Here is a 17290-nt window from a genome sequence, read left to right on the forward strand (position 1 = left end):
AAGCGTATCGGATTTTTGCCGGAAAGATACGTATCGGCCGATACTGACAACTTATTTTTTACTACTGCCTGACGAGCTTATACGGATTGAACCGAGCCGAGTAGTTTCATGAGATCGAACGAGCTCTTCATGAGCTGAACACGGCTTGTTTGCCAGACAGGTGCATTTCTGATATTTATAAAGGATCCGGAGGCATTTTTTGTGGGAGCTCTCGTATAAAAGGGCTTGGCCGATTGAGCAGTCTGAGGGGAGCGGCGAGCGACAAAGTCGGAGAGAAACTCCCTTTTTCTCTCACTCATTTTCCTTCTTCCCTCTCCTCTCTCTCTTCGATACCCTAATTTCCTTCTCTCCGATCTCCTCTTTCTCCTCTCCATCAGCGCCATGGCCCTCTCAGAGAACGCTCGGCAATCGTTCGTCCCTAGCTTCCTCTACTCCTCTTCCGCCTTCTCCTCCCTCAAGGCCCTAGAGAACCCCGGCCTCGCGTCGTCGTTGATGTCGGCATCGTCGTCTTTGATGTCGTCATCGTCTTCGATCTCCGCCGCACAGAAGCGGCCAACCTCCGGCAGATTGTTCGTCATCCCCGCGCCGAGTGAGCCCGGGAAGATCGAGATGTACTCGCCGGCCTTCTACGCCGCCTGCACCTTCGGGGGGATCCTCAGCTGCGGCCTCACGCACACTGCCGTCACGCCGCTGGATCTCGTTAAATGCAATATGCAGGTAAGGGTTTTCCTTATGTTTTTGTGATATTGTTTGTATCGGTTAGGGTTTTGTTTGATCGATTGTTAAATCGGTAGTCGGTTGTGTGGTTTTAGTAGTTTTTGATCAGATCTCGTGATAGATTTTATTCTGTTTCCTGGATATCTGATTTATGTTTGTTGATAAAGGTTTTTGTTGAGCATGCGGTTGCTTTAACTATGTTTGTCTGTTTCTTATGTTTTGTAGGCGTATTTGCGAGTGTGTGTGTGTGTGTGTATATATATATATATATATATATATATATATATATATATATATATATATATATATATATATATATATATATATATATATATATATATATATATATATATATGGGGTTTTCGGGTTTTTTTAGTTTTATTTTTAAGTTGTGTCTGTACAGATGTGATCTACTTGATTTTATAGGGATCAGCTCTTCCAGCGGTTGATTCCTACACATGAGTGGGTTTTTATAAGGTTTGAAAAATCAACGGTCCAAAATCTTTATAAATTTTGAAGATTCCAAATATCATTTTTTTTCATCGCAAAACACATGAATCAGGTGTCGATTACTAGTAAATTCACCATGACAGACACATCTATGGGTCAGAATTGCGAAAAAACATGGGAAAAACCCATATATATATATATATATAATGGAGAATGGGGATTGTGGTGCCCCTTTTTTTTCGTTAGGTCACGTTAGGACCCTCCAAAAATCATAGTTCTAGGTGTTTTATGCTAGATCTGAATCAGATGCGTTTATCATTGCTTATTTATTAAGAAGCAAGCTTTGTTTCTAATTGTTTTCATATAAAAATATGAATATTTTAACATAAACTTTTAATACGATATCAACCATTGATTTTTTACTTCTTTAAAATACACACATGAGCAGAAAGATGCTTAATCAAAAACATGTTTTCTATTGAATAAACAATGATAAACACATCTAACGGTTTAGATCTAGCATAAAACACCTAAAACTATGATTTTTGGAGGGCCCTAACGTGACCTAATGGAAAAAAGGGGGCAGCACAATCCCCATTCTCTATATAATGTTCTAGACGTGCGAATATATATTTATGTTGATGGGTCCGATCAGATTTTCTTTCATTTGGGGGAATTACTTTCTGCTTTGTGATTAAAGCTATACACATTTGATTCCTTTTATATGCACATATAGCAGGAAACTTCGGGATTTAGGGATTTTCACATCTTTTCGAGTCCTCCTTTGTGAATTGATTAATCTACCGATTTTCCATATTGATTCACATTAACTGATACAGTTCTTGCAATTTTTTTTTACTCTGGAAGAATGTCGTTTATTCCCTCTTTTTGTTTTTCAAAGTTACAATCTTCTATTGATTTCTATATGTAAAATTTTAGATTGATCCTGCAAAATACAAGAGCATCAGTTCTGGGTTCGGTGTGCTGCTTAGAGAGCAAGGGATTAAGGGGTTCTTTAGGGGATGGGTGCCTACGCTCCTCGGATACAGTGCCCAGGGTGCCTGCAAATTTGGATTCTACGAGTTCTTCAAGAAATACTACTCTGATATCGTAGGGCCTGAATATGCTTCGAAGTATAAGACATTGATCTACCTTGCGGGATCTGCATCCGCTGAGGTGATTGCTGATGTTGCACTTTGCCCAATGGAGGCAGTGAAAGTCCGTGTTCAGACTCAGCCAGGATTTGCCAGAGGCTTGTCAGATGGATTCCCTAAGTTTGTTAAATCTGAAGGGGTCCTTGGGTAAGGTTTTTGATTTACATAATTCAAATATTTTTGTTTGTTATATAAATTCATGCTAATTATTCTCGTTTCTTGTCATGTTGGCAGGCTTTACAAGGGGATTGTTCCTCTCTGGGGGCGTCAAATTCCATGTAATTTAAAAGATCCCCTTTATTTAAGTTTATTATCCTCTTCTCGTTTTGTTTTTATAGCTTTGTTATTGGAGATGGTGGAAATTTGGATATTTTCAAAAAGGCAAAAACTTTTGATGAACTGGTTTCTTGATTTGGTGGGACACGCTTAAGTTTCACAATGATCATATCTAATTGGTTTTATCAATCATATCAATCATATTAATCTTGGAATTTTGTTAGCTTTTCATTTGATTGTGTAAGTTGTCCAGATTTTCTTGTGGATGGTAACAATGGTTTTATGTATTTTCAAAACTTTACCCCTCCAAATTTACAGTCGGTCTTGAGGTTCACTAGGAAGATTATTTTTTGTCATTTGTTTGTTTTTTATTGTTAGTCCGGGTTTCTCTGTTTTTGATTTTTGGTGTCAATTTTGAGGTGTTCCTCATATAGCTCGTAATCATAGTGACACTTTTTGGTTTCTTTCATTCTATTTATGTGATTGAGGATTCAAAGCAGTCACTTATATTATCTTTCATTGAACATATTATTATTTGTTTTTTCAATAAGACTCTTATACTATCTTAAACCTTTACAAGTCAATGGCTCTGCCTGTTTCAAGTGGATAATATTGGTCAGGTCAAGTCCAAATGTGGGTCTTCGGACTGTGAGGTCTTTTTTAATCTGATAAGCATTTCAACTTTTTCTCTTTAGGTGCTGTTTATTTAGACAAGCCGTTTTCACTTCTGATAATTCCAGCCTGTGAAAAGTTGCTTAGTTGATGGGGCTTCCTTGTTTGTGCTCAAGTATATGGTTGCCCATGTAACTAGTGATGAGTGTAGTAGCCTAACTCTGTGCCATTGATAGCTGATCTGGAGCTTTAGATGGTAGGTACCTGGAGTTGGAGGAAGTTAAAGATTCTTAAAAAGTGAAAACTCCTTCAGGTGTATCTGATTTTACTGACTATGCCATTCTCTGTTGTGCATAAATATTAAACTCCTAGACATGGATACGTGTGCATATATTGTTATAGGAATTTAAACACTGTGGTGTGGATTTTTAGAGAATTCCAGTTCTCACAGGATAACTGCTGTAGAAGTTCTTGTTCAAATTAAATGGAGCAATTAGTGAATCACATCTATTGTTGGAGGTGGTGTTGGATCTCCAGTAGTTTGATTTGGGTGCAGAAACTTGCAGGGCAATTACTCACCATTGTAAGCAAGTTTTCCCTTGGTAAGTGATGTTTTTGAAAAGTCCTATTGTCTTCTATTACTCCAAGGTTTGTTCTCTACAATATTGGGACAATTTGAAAGTAGTGCTTGAGGAGTTTTTGGATTTGGGCAATATGGTGATTAGATGAAGAATTTTGAATATAATTGCATTAGATTTGGCGAAAATCCTATAGTTTCATGATTTTTGGGAGCGATTCCGACATATGGTCCTGGTAGGGGTGGGCAACCAGCTCGGCAGCTCGATGGGCCAAGCTGAGGGTTTGGGCCATGATTTTAGGCCGGGCCTGTTTAGGTACCAGGCCAAAATCTGGGCCGTTATATATGTGGGCCAGGCTCGGGCCGGCCCGATGGGCCTGAGTTATTTATTAGTTTTTTTAATAATATAAAAGTTTAAAAATTAACTATTACATAGTAACTCGGATAACTATTATTATTATTTACCTAATTAGTTACATGAGAACTTGCTATTTGTTAATTATTACTATTTACCTAATTAGTTGCACGGGAACTTGCTATTTCTTTCATTAACCCATAATTTCAGTCAAGCAGTTATGCATTTTAAGATTGGGCCTGGCCAGCTTCCGCTGGGCCAATGGGCCGGGCCGTGGGATTCTCTTCAAACCCGAGCCTGTTAAGAACTGGGCCAAAACCCGTCCTGTTAGTAAACGGGCGCCCGGCCGGCCCGATGCCCACTCCTAGGTGCTGGTTTTGTCATATGTGCATTCTGGTCAGCATACTGTTGCAGGTGGCCTCTTCTCTTTTTTAGTAATATTTCTTCAAGGAATATGAGTTTGATGTGCATTGATTTCTGCAGCATAGTTATCTAATCTGTGTGATTATTGTGACTACTATTGCTGTTATCTCGGATATGTGTTTTTGTGGGCATGGCATTTCATCTGTCCTTTTGGATTACACTTTGTCCATTGTGTCCCCCCCCCCCCCCCCCCCACACACACACACACACACACTTTTTCCTCACATCTCTAAAGAATACCTCAAGAGAGATAATGTGCACTGTGAGCACAAACACCACAAAGAGATATGTGCACAAAGGCACAAGAACATATAGAACAAATGTACACAAAGGTACAAAAGACTCAAATGCACAAAGGCATAAAAATATAAGAAATTGGAGAGCATAAGCTCCAAAGAATGACTTTACAAAGGGGAGAAGACCCCTATATATAACACACAAAAAGGGGGCCTTGGAGAGGCCCCAATGTGATCGTTGGACCCCCTCCAACTGTCACAAATGTGACCTTTGGAGGGGCCCAACAATCATATTGGGTCCCTCCAATGGTAAATCAAAAGGAATAAAAAAAGAAAAGTAAAAAAGAAAAAGAAAAATTACATGCACTTTCAAAGGGAATATGCGCAAAAAGGAAAAAAAACTAAAATACCCCTACAACTGATATATATTTATATATATAATTAGATAGATACATATACATATATATGAAATATATATGTATATGTATCTTTCTTTATATATAAAATATATATGGGCATTACAATGGATTACAATTTAACACCTCCCTTTAAACTTAGGGCATGATGACCGAAAGTTTGCCAAGAAGGAAGTTGAATCGCATAGAACACAAAGTTTTGGTGAAGAAATCTGCCAACTGATATTCTGAAGTTACATACGGAAGATCTATGACTCCTTTGAGATATGCTTCTCGAACATAGTGACAATCCATCTCAATGTGTTTAGTCTGCTCATGAAATGTATGATTTTTGGTAAATTGCACTATTGTTATCACAACATAGCTTGGTGAGCCCTTCAACATTGATTTCCATATATTCTAATAACTGACCAATCCATACAATTTTCATGGTAGTAGTTGCCATGGTTCAATATTCAGCTTCAATAGAGGATAAAGACACTTTTTGCTGCTTCTTGCATATCTATGAGATCAACGAGTGTCCTAAAAACACACAAAAACCAGTAGTGGAGTGACAGTTGTTTGGGTCACCTCCACAGTCAGAGTCATTATAAGCAATTAATTTCAATTCAGAAGAAGATGATAAGAATACTCCCTTATTTAGTGCACCCTTTACGTATCTGATGATCTTTAAAACGACACTCATGTGAACCGATGTTGGTGCATGTTGAAATTGACTTGCAGTATGAACTGCATGAGAAATATATGGTCTAGTAATACTTAGATACATCAGTGATCTCACAAGTTACTTGTAGGGAGTGAGACAAGAGAGAGGAATGCCATTATCAATTTTTATTTTGGCTCCTATAGCTAGAGTTTTACAAACTTTATCATCAGTAATACTCGACCTCTCAAGAATCTCAGAGGCAAGCTTAGTTTGAGATAAAAAATACCCTCTATGAGAGTATGCTACTTTAATACCCAAAAATAGGTTAGAAATCTCGAATCAGACATTTCGAATCTATCATTTAAGATTGATTTTATACTTTTAACTCCTTTAGTATCACTTTCAGTTATTAGCATATCATCCACATACAAAAGCAGACATTGATTTTTCTAACAAACAGAGCAATGTCAGTGAAACAGGAGGATAAACTATTTTCTAACATTACGGAATTAAATCTATCATACCAAGCCTTGGGGGCTTGTTTTAAGCTATACAGTGCTTTTCGAAGACAAAACACTTTACCTTTGGGAGTCTTCATTCCAGGCGCGGCATTCATATATACTTTTTCATTTAGATCACCATTTAAAAAGGTATTTTTGACATCCATTTGATAGATATTCTATTTGTTAATTGAGGCAACAATGATGAAGCAACTGAAAGTGACCATACGGGCCAGAGGGGCAAATGTTTCTTCATAGTCAATCCTGTATTCTTGACTATATCCCTTCGCAACTAGCCGAGCTTTATATCTCTCAAGAGGTCTGTCGCTCTTAGTTTTTACCTTAAATACCCATCTACACCCTATTGTTTTCTTACCCTTGGGAAGATCTTGGAATTCTCAAGTTTTCGCCCTATTGAGAGCCGTAAGCTTACATTTTCATTGCTTTTAACCATTCATCATTGTTTTTGGCTAACCATTCATCATTGTTTTTGGCTTCTTCGAAGTTTCTTGGCTCTAAATAGGAGTGAATGACGCTAAGACAAGCTCTATGTTTATGTGTAAAGGAATCATATGAGATGAACCTAGAAGGCACATTTCTATTTCTTTCCGTTCTTCATAGGTTTTCTTCATTTATTGAAGTGGGGCCACTAGGTGCACTGTATTTTTCAATTGCGCTTCTAAAACTGTTTTTGTCTTTATAAGTATATGTTGTAGGGTCTCTCGATGCCCCTTCACCACTATGTTGAAAAATAGGTGGATGGGAGAAAATATTTTCTTCATCTTCTTTATTATTAGCATCATTATGAGTGAGATCATCATCACTATCATCATTTTGTGCTAACAATTCAAATAAAAAAGAGTAATCCATGTTTTCTTTATAAGATCACTCCTATCAAAACCGTTAACATTTTCTAGAAAACTCACATTTCTGGAAACATATAACTTATCATTTTTGATATCATAACACCGAAACCGTTTTTGAGTTTCAGAATATCCAAGAAAGGCACATTCAATAGCTTTTGGTGAAAGCTTGTCGTTCTTGTCAGTAAGAACAAAACACTTGCAACTAAAAATTCTCAACCGACTATAGTCAGGTTCTTTGGTATACTATATTTCAAAAGGCGAGATATTGTTCAAATTTTTAGAGGGTAGCCGATTTATCAGATAGACAAATGCTAAGGCAGCTTCGGCCCAAAAACCTTTTGGGATGTTTTGAGAAATAAATAGAGTTTGAGTTGTCTCTATTATGTGTCTATGTTTTCTTTCGGCTAATCCATTTTGTTGAGGGGTCTTCGGACAAGTTCCTTATTGGAGAATACCATGATTTTCAAGATAATTTTTGAATTCACTTGAAAGGTATTCTCCACCAGAGTCTGTTTTAAATTTTTTTAGGTTTCCATTAAATTGTTTTTTAATCATCATATGATAGGTTTTAAAGGTAAAAAAAACTTCATATTTGTGTTTAAGAAAAAATATCCAACAATATCTCGTGTAGTCGTCAACAAAAATGACATAATATGCAAAACCCTCTTTCGATAAAACAGGTACCGGTCCCCATACATCTGAATGAACAATTTCAAAAGGTTTTGTTGTAAACATGGATCTTTGACAAAATGATAATTTTTTTATTTTTCCAAGAATACAATCGTTACAAGTGAAATCATTTTTATAAAGATTTTTAACAAAAGGTAAATTAGAAATATTTACAACATTTGGATGTCCAAGTCTCTTGTGCCATACATTAATATCCTTTTGTTGGACAACATTACAAAACATGTTCTTTGGAATTTGAAGGGAATCAACATAGTATAGATCGCCTTTCTTAGAGCCTTCCTCAATCAACTTCCCGGATTGGCGATCCTGTATCCAACATTTGATAGAAGAAAATTTTATATCATACCTATGATCCGAGAGTTGAGAAACAGAAAGCAAATTTAAGTTTAATTTGGGTATAAATCTAATTTTTAGAATAAAGTACCCTTGTTTTTCAAAATTTCTAATTCTTTTTACTTCAAGAGATGTTCCATTCGTGGTTGAGACAAAGGATGAAAAAAGATTGTTTGAGTATTCCGAAAAAGAACGAATACTTGGAGACATGTGAAATGAAGCAGCCGAATCTAAAAGCCACGAGGTCTTACCGAGATGAGAAGAGATTGTCATATCGGCTCCGAAAATAGCTCCCTTGAGAAGAGGTTGAAGTGCATTTACAATTTGTTGTAGTGGGAGAGCTCTATTTGAAGATGACGAATTTTCTTCCTTTTGAGGTTGAGATGTGGTAACCATAGCTAGAAACTTCTTCTATTTTGGGCAAATCGGCTTGATGTGCCTCGGTTCTTTACAAAAGTGGCACTAAAGCTTGCTATAATCCCTCTTTCCACCTTGACCACTTGAACTTTGGTTTTGATTCTTGAAGTAGAGAGGCTTGTAGGTCCTTAAGTTGCTCTCCGGTCTTGAGACAACATTAACACCTTCATTTTCTTCATTATTGGAAGGTGTTGATAGAACACTTGGGTTATTTTTACTTATACCCATACGAGTCCCTTCTCCACTTAGTTTAGTAATTACATCTTCAGTAGAGGGAGAAGTGAAAGCGGATAATAGAGAAGATTGAATTTGTCCAAATTCGGGCCTAAGCCCATTCAAGAAATTAAAGAAACAATCTTCCTCTAATAGTTTATGCCTAAGCTCAATAGCCTATCCGCTCCATTTGGGCTCAAGCATGGCAAACTCATCCCAAATGAAAAACAACTCCGCGAAATGCTCTCTAATAGTCATTTCGTTTTGTTGAAGTGTCAAGGCTTTTTCTTGAAGGTAATATTTGTAGGACAAATCCCTTGAATTGTACATTTTTTCAAGGTATTCTCACGCGTGAGAGGCTTTCTTGAACTTTATAATGTTAGCATTAATTCTTGTCTCAACGGATGAGAAAATTCATGAGAGAATTTTAAAGTTTCTCATCTCCCATTCTTCGTGCTTCTTACTATAGTCTTCAAGCGCTTTGGCTCTTTCTTCTCCTTCAAGGATCTTTATTTCTCCTATCACCATCAAAGTGATTTTAGGCTCTGATTCCGGAATTGAGCCTTAAACATAACCCTAAAACCCTTTTTCTTCAATATGAGCCTCCATGTTTCCGGCCCATGTGTGATAATTGAAGCCATTAAGTTTGAAACCGAGAGAGAAATGTGAGTCTTTTTCACCCATTAGAGAGAAGAAATAAGAGAAAAAGTTACATACCACAAGCGCGTTTTAGATATTTCTTGATAGAAGAGGCCTCTAAAATATTGGTTGAATAAGAGAATCCACGCCAATCACCAAAATCTTGAGGTTACATTTTTTTGAGGCACCGAAAAAGTGTGAGAGTCAACTCGATCTTCTTTCTCCAACCTTGCTCTGATACCATGTAAAAAATACCTCAAGAGAGATAATGTGCACTATGAGCACAAACACCACAAAGAGATATGTGCACAAAGACACAAGAACAATTAGAACAAATGTACACAAAGGTACAAAAGACTCAAATGCATAAAGGCATAAAAATATAAGAAATTTATATTGAATAAATTGGAGAGCATAAGCTCCAAAGAATGACTTTACAAAGGGGAGAAAGACCCCTATATATAACACACAAAAAGGGGGCCTTGGAGAGGCCCCAATGTGATCATTGGACCCCCTCCAACCGTCACAAATGTGACCTTTGGAGGGCCCCAACTATCATATTGGGTCCCTCCAATGGTAAATCAAAAGGAATAAAAAAAGAAAAGTAAAAAGAAAAATTACATGCACTTCCAAAGGGAATATGCGCAAAAAGGGAAAAAACTAAAATACCCCTATGGCTGATATATATTTATATATATAATTAGATAGATACATATACATATATATGAAATATATATATATATATATATCTTTCTTTATTTATAAAATATATATGAGCATTACAATGGATTACAATTTAACAACATCCTCCTTTCTCCTCAAATAGATCCTAGAGGTTTCTTTATTGAATTGTTCAGTTGAAACTCTGGAGGTAAAGCATTATTTTGGCAAATTTGCCAAATAAGATATTCAGTACTCTGAGAATTTGGTGTGATGTAAGTACCACAAACAGTCAAACAAATTTGTTAGTTGGGAGCCAAAGAATGATGGTGGTTTGATCTCAATCAAGTCATAAAACTTATACTTTGATTGAATAAACTGGGAAGTCCTAAATGTTTCAACCATGAATTCTTTTAGTGCATTTTATGTTTTTCATCCATGATTGTTGCTCTATTATTAGTGCTGCACGTCAGCCATTGATTATGAGTTCAGCCTGAGATGGTGAAACCGGAGTTTTGGATTTGGCAATGGCTCTGAAGATATTTAGATTTTGTATTCTCACAAGATGTTACTTTTGTTGCAGATACCATGATGAAGTTTGCTTCTTTCGAAACCATAGTGGAGATGTTCTACAAGTATGCTATTCCGATACCTAAAGATCAATGCAGCAAAACAACACAACTGGGTGTCAGCTTTGCTGGTGGCTATGTTGCTGGTGTATTCTGTGCTATTGTTTCCCACCCTGCTGATAATCTTGTATCTTTCCTCAACAATGCTAAGGGAGCAACAGTTGGGGATGTAAGTCTTCTCTTTAGTTGTCTCTTTTGTGTACCTTGATTGATGGATTTTTTTGGCAACTGAATAATGGAATCTGGATTTTGCTGCAGGCTGTGAAAAAGCTTGGTCTATGGGGTCTATTCACCCGAGGTCTTCCATTGCGTATAGTCATGATTGGAACACTCACTGGTGCTCAGTGGGGAATTTATGACGCTTTCAAGGTTTTCGTTGGCCTGTAAGTTCCAAACTTTCTGCAGTACTGCAAAAATTCATTTTTTCGGGTTTTCCTTGGTGTCTGTCTAAAACCAAGATATGATGTGCAGGCCTACCACCGGTGGTGTTGCTCCTGTTGCAGCTCCTGCCAAAATCTGAGGCAACTTGGACGATTGAAAGAGCAAGTATTAAGGAGAGTTAAAAATAATTCTAGATAACTGACTCCATTCTAATAGGTAAAAACTGTATTTTTTTTCAAAGATGCATATTTTTTGGGTTTGTTGCAAGGGTGGTTTTGATCTCATCCTTCATAATTAGAGGTTGATTAAACCTCGGAACAATGCATAGAACCTCGGTTGCCTTTGCAATTTAGAAGGTAAGCCTCTCTTGAGAGGGAGGGAATGTATTTTTTGTTAAGCATGTGTAGCTGGTGATGGCCGGTTCTAGGATTGTTTTGATGTTCCTCAAACAATTGCCTTTTTTTCCTATGCTGTAATAATTCTTGGTACTTAGACCATTGGCCCCTCCTTAATGCATTAGAAAGGTGTTTCTGTCATCCTTGCAAGCAAGAGATTCAAGTTCGAAGCATCTATGTTTTAGAGAGGACCAGGTCAGAGGCACCCGTAACACTGTCAGATGCGCCTTGGATGCTGTTCATCTTGAAAATGAACTACACCAATCAAACAGATAACAAGGCTCATTGTGTGCTGTTCATTTTAAATCATTCTGATGCTGTCTATCCTAAACACGAATGGCAATGGGAAAAAAGGTGGGGCCCATCCAAGTGATGGGCATTTCATCCGTACAGGTTTGGATGCTGTTCATCTTGAGATCAACAGCATCCAAAGGTGCTCACTCTGATCTGATCCCCATCTCTATGTTTATGGTCGCCTCGTCCCTGCTGTTGGTTTCTGGCCTTCATTTTTCTCTGTCGGGGTATTTTGTCTTAGCATTGTGCTCTTTTTTCCCTCTTATTTTTTGTGGTGGTAGGGGTCGGTCTGTCAGATGGTATGTCAGACCATAAGGGCAACGCTTCACGCTACACGAAACAACTCTTAAATTTCACGGTTTTATGTGGGATGCGGAGGAATGCTGTCCTCCATGTCCAAAATACAGTGTTATTTTGGTTCCACCCCCCTTGTTACGAAAAGAAAAAGACGGTGGGAATCATTAAAAAAAAAATTATCGATGGGCGCCGCGTGCCCGTTGCTGCCTCTCTCTCTCTCTCTCTCTATATATATATATATATATATATATATATATATATATCAAACTCCCTTTCCCATACTCCCTCACTTCTCTTTCCATCTTCTTCATTGTTCCTCTGTTTGCAACCAATGATTTCTTCCGAAAAAAATCACCATCTTCATCTTCATTCTCTCGCTAACAGCAAGACCTTTCCCTTCATCTCAATCATCACCATTTTCAAATGGCGTCAAACGACGAGTAAAGCTATATTGATAGATTCTACAAATTTGGGGAACGACTCAATGAAGCCAAGGACAAATCCAACTTTAGAATTCTCTCTCTCTCGATCAATGCCCATTTTGATCTGTGCGATGGAAGCCATCAACGCCCATTTTGATCTGTGCAAGATTATTTGTCCCCAAACCCTCGTTTCTAATTCGCCCTCAGTGGAGAAAAAAGAGGCGAAGGAGAGAAGAGAGCACTCTTCCTCTTCTAACCCTCTCAAAGGCAGTGTTTAGCTCCAAACCCTCATTCCTTTATTCTCTCAATCTGAGGACCCAACATATCTCATCTGGGATGCATCTTGTAAGATCCCTCCCATCACCCTAAGATCCCTTCGATCATCATAAACTTATTCTAATCATCTTCATCGCATAGCGAGTGCTGGTGGCTGTTTGTTCTTCATAAAGCCTTGCTGAGAACGACCTCTCTTGCAAGAAAAGCCTCATCGTCTGTTGCTACCAGATCAAGATCGAGACGATTGGCTGTGCACATTCGGATAACCTATGTGCATATTCACTAAACACATGCAAATATAAGATTCTGTATGATTTAAAGTTCTTCTACATAAAAGGCAACTGGTTAAGGATGTCAATTGGCGTCATTCGATCTTTCTCCGAAATATGATCATGCCTGTGGTTGTTGCTGAAGCTAGGGCTGTGAGATTCGCTGTTTGCGCATCGTCATCAAACAATGAACATTTGGAACACATCATCCGAGTACGATCCAAACAAACGTCGGACTTGGTACAATTGTTACTGAATGCCGTCCAATACTGAACAAATCATCAAACATTCCCTGAAGGCACCATTTGGAAGCATGAAAAAATATCATAGGATTTTTTTTTTGGCCTATGAGAAGTTTTGATATGATGTTTTTTTTTCATTTTTTTTTGCTTGTTTGTGTAGAATGAAAAGATAGTGCTGGAAAAGTACAAGAAAAAATGTTGCTTGTTTGTGTAATAAGAAAAATTAGGTTGCAAACTTTCTCTCTCCAGCAAAATCCCAATCATATCATAAAAACACATGAAAGATCTAACATATCAGAACATAGCATACAAACTCTAGACCTTATCCATTATCAACAACTAAATAAAAACCTCTCAGGAACAAACCTTTATGAGCAATACAACAAATAATGGTGAACAACGAAGTAGTAAGGAAAAAACCAATAAAACATCCGATAGATCCATAGGCCTATACATTATCAACAATAAGAAAGATTAAACCTTTCAAAACCGAACCTTCACAACAGATAACTGTGAACAAAGAAAGAAAATACCAATAAAACATCTGATAGATTATCTAATAACACAACCAAAATCCAACTCAGAAAAAACACACGCCCAATAAAAAAGATATACATAACGTTTCTACTATTCATCATGTAAATGTAAAAATGTAAAAGTATATATACCCTGAAGGTTACATGATAAATTTTAGATAAAGAGAGCTGGAAGATAACAACATTCTTTTTTGAAATTCTGTTATATTTGAATGTGCGCTGTATCTCTTATCTAGTCCACTGTAAAACTCTATAAATACCTCACACATTTTAATGAGAATTCATTCCTTTGTTCTCATATTTTTCCTTTACATGGTATCAAAGCGGGTCTATACCTCTTTGTTTGGTATTCTTTATTCTGTTTTCTGATCACTGAGCATTCCACCTGCGATTCATTCCTGGTTATTGCAAAAATTGCTCACTGATCTTTCTCGTTATACCAAAGACAATTTTGGTCTGTCTCTTGGGTCACGACTTCTGTTCTACATTACGGGTTGAAGAATTAGTGGTCGATTATCTCTTATCATCGACACTGCTGATCTATTTCCTGTTTCCAATAACAACAGAATTTGTATATTTTTTTGTCATCATGAACAATAGCTCAGCAGCCTCTTCCCAAATAGCTGGTAATATGATGTTGAGTAGTCCCTACTACCTTCACCATTTCGACAATCCAGGACAAATATTGGTGTCTAGCCTGCTCATAGGCGATAACCACGTGTCTTAGACTCGGGCCATGATTGTCGCTTTGACAGCAAAAAAATAAAATGTGCTTTGTTGATGGTAGTCCCCCTGAACCAGATTCATCTTCTCCCGATGCTCTGGCATGGACTAGACGTAACATGGTTTTCTCCTAGCTTTTCAACTCTCTCACTAAGGAAGTTGCAGAAAGTGTACTGTATGCCAAAACTGCTACTGAAGTATGGTGCGACCTTCATGAACGTTTTGCCCAGGCTAATGGACCTCGTATGTTTCAATTACAAAGGTCCTGCTCACTGTCGACCTAAGGGCTTGGCCTCATTGTGGGCATCGACCGGTTGAGGAGATCGCCGAATTTCCTGCACGCGCTCTATGGCAAATACAGGTAAGCTTTCTGTGTTTGTTTTACAGAACGCCACACTGCCATCCCTAACATACCTATTGTCGCAACTAAGTCTGTCAATGCATCTGGTATGACCCGATTCCAATCCTGATCAGTTATGATAGGACCTGGGTTCAGGCTTAGTGTATTAGGCCTGATTAGGCTATCAGATTAGACCTGGATGATTCGATTAGCAGATGAACTCGAGTTTGTTTTATACATTTTCAAAACAGATATTTTAGCTGGCGACTTTTTGTTGTCTGAACCATGAATCCAGATTTTGTCCCGCACTAGTCAGGTCCTGTCAGTTCCACTACCAGAACGTCAAAGTTGGGTTCACAGAGTCGCTGCATGGGTCTGGGTTTGACCAGTATAATTAGCCTAGCTGACAACCAAAATATTTTGTGTTTAGGTATCCATCTCATCCCCTGCATTCCAGAGGATCCATATTGACTTAGAGAACCTTGTGCAACTATTAGTCTAGGCCTACCACTGGTTGGATCTGAATCGAGCAAGGCTGTACCCATACCCGCCTAGCATGTCAGACGCTTGTTTGGTTGCACCGCTGGGATATTGAAATCAGATCCATTTTACATATTCCAACCGGATCTGCGCCACATCCTATATAACTCACATATTTTCGAAAGACATTGATAATGGACTTGTGTGGATCCAGGGGCGTAGCTAGGATTCATGTGAGGGGGGGGGGGGGCAAACAGGGGTGTAGCAAAAAAAAATGTTATTTGTGCGGTAGTCGGGGGTTCGGGGGCAGCACCCTCGAATTTTTGTTTTGAGATAAAAAAAAAATGGCTACAATTATTAATAAAAATCTATTTCATATGGACAAATCAAACTATTTGCTGCAGCAGTCAGGGCTGGGCTAGGACTGGGCTTTAAAAAAAAAAAACAAAAAAAATTAACTGTTTCGGGAGGCAGGACTGGGTGCCCCCCCCCCCTAGCTACGCTCTTGTATGGATCCATAGTTGGTCAGATATGGATCCACGTGCACCAAGTTGGTTGGATTCACCCGAGGGTTTTTAACTGTGAGAATGGATCCTGAACCACCAGATGCTTTCCAAGCCTGGTATGAGATCCATTCCAACCTGAATCAGATGCGATAGAGGACATGCACGGTTTGATCACGATAAGAAGATCCAATTAGTTAATTGAATTGGATGCACAGGAATTGAGATCTGTCACAGTGACACCCCCATTAGGGGACATGCCATGGTTGACACGAGTTGGGCATGCTTTGACACACTGACACGTAAGGGGGGGGGGGGGGTGAGGAAGGGCATTATTTAAATATTTTCAGTAAACATGATCGCTAGTAAAGTTGTGCGACAGCAAGCCGAAACGAGCCCGAGCTTGGGCTGTTTGAGCATGGCTGGAGGTGCAAACCCACACTTATTCTCAACCGAGCCAAATTTAAGAGTGAGCGTGCCCAAGCTTGGGTTCAGCTTGGCTAAGGTCGTGTCAAACAAGGAAATCACTACTCCAAACACGTTTTGTATGTTATATACTCTTATATTGAAAACATGGTTAAATAAGCCTCACTAGGCTTAAACTGGTGTTTGAGCTTAGGTTCGTTTAGCTAATCAGGCCTATGTTTAAGCATTAGCTTGGCTCCTTTTTAAGATGAATAAGCTCAAGCCATGCTTTAACCTAGCCGAGCACAAGCGACTCAGCATGTTGTGCAACCTTAACCAGACACACTAAGCATGGCAGTGGACCGGGGGAAAACCCCTTCACGCCTCGCCCCGTTTGGACTGGGGATGGAGGACATGAAACGGGGATGAAGGCAGGGATGGAGGTTAAAATTAAAACCCGTGTGGGGATGGACTTATGCTTTCCCCCGCCTCGCCCCATCCCTGTCCTCGATCCCCGCCTTGCCCCGTCCATGATCCTTCTTTAAATATGGCAGTGGACCGAGGGAAAATGGGCCCCCACCCCACCTCGCCCGGTTTGGACCAGGGATGGAGGACATGAAACGGGGATGGAGGTTAAAATCAAAGCACATGCAAGAATGGAGGCGAGGATAGAGGGTAGGATTTTGAGACCAGGGGAGGGTGGAGACCTTGTACCCCGTCCCCGCCCGGGTCCACTGCCATCCCTAAAAGCACTTTTATGTATGACCCTAGTTCTTTCTTAACCACCGTCTCTCTCTCTCTCTCTCTCTCTCTCTCTCTCTCTCTCTCTCTATATATATATATATATATATATATATATATATATATATATATATATATATATATATATATCCTAAATGTGACTTGCAAACAGATTAT

General features: G+C 38.6%; 1 protein-coding gene across 1 annotated transcript; it reads left to right on the forward strand.

Annotated features, from left to right (window-relative positions):
• Window positions 1–232: 232 nt before the first annotated feature.
• Window positions 233–11726, forward strand: LOC149811368 (mitochondrial phosphate carrier protein 3, mitochondrial-like). Its single transcript, XM_089993575.1, has 6 exons — window positions 233–717; window positions 2107–2468; window positions 2556–2599; window positions 10764–10978; window positions 11068–11192; window positions 11281–11726. The coding sequence occupies exons 1-6, from the start codon at window positions 382–384 to the stop codon at window positions 11327–11329; spliced, it is 1131 nt and encodes a 376-aa protein (XP_089849701.1). The 5' UTR covers window positions 233–381; the 3' UTR covers window positions 11330–11726.
• The last annotated feature ends 5564 nt before the right edge of the window (window positions 11727–17290 follow it).

The sequence above is a fragment of the Nuphar pumila genome, chromosome 17, assembly GCF_984573655.1.
Source record: "Nuphar pumila chromosome 17, dmNupPumi1.hap1.1, whole genome shotgun sequence".
NCBI lineage: Eukaryota > Viridiplantae > Streptophyta > Magnoliopsida > Nymphaeales > Nymphaeaceae > Nuphar > Nuphar pumila.

Coding starts and splice junctions, on each gene's coding strand:
- LOC149811368 (XM_089993575.1), top strand. CDS start 382: ATGGCCCTCTCAGAGAACGCTCGGCAATCGTTCGTCCCTAGCTTCCTC. Junction 10,979..11,067: donor AGGGAGCAACAGTTGGGGAT/GTAAGTCTTCTC, acceptor ATTTTGCTGCAG/GCTGTGAAAAAGCTTGGTCT. Junction 11,193..11,280: donor TTCAAGGTTTTCGTTGGCCT/GTAAGTTCCAAA, acceptor TATGATGTGCAG/GCCTACCACCGGTGGTGTTG.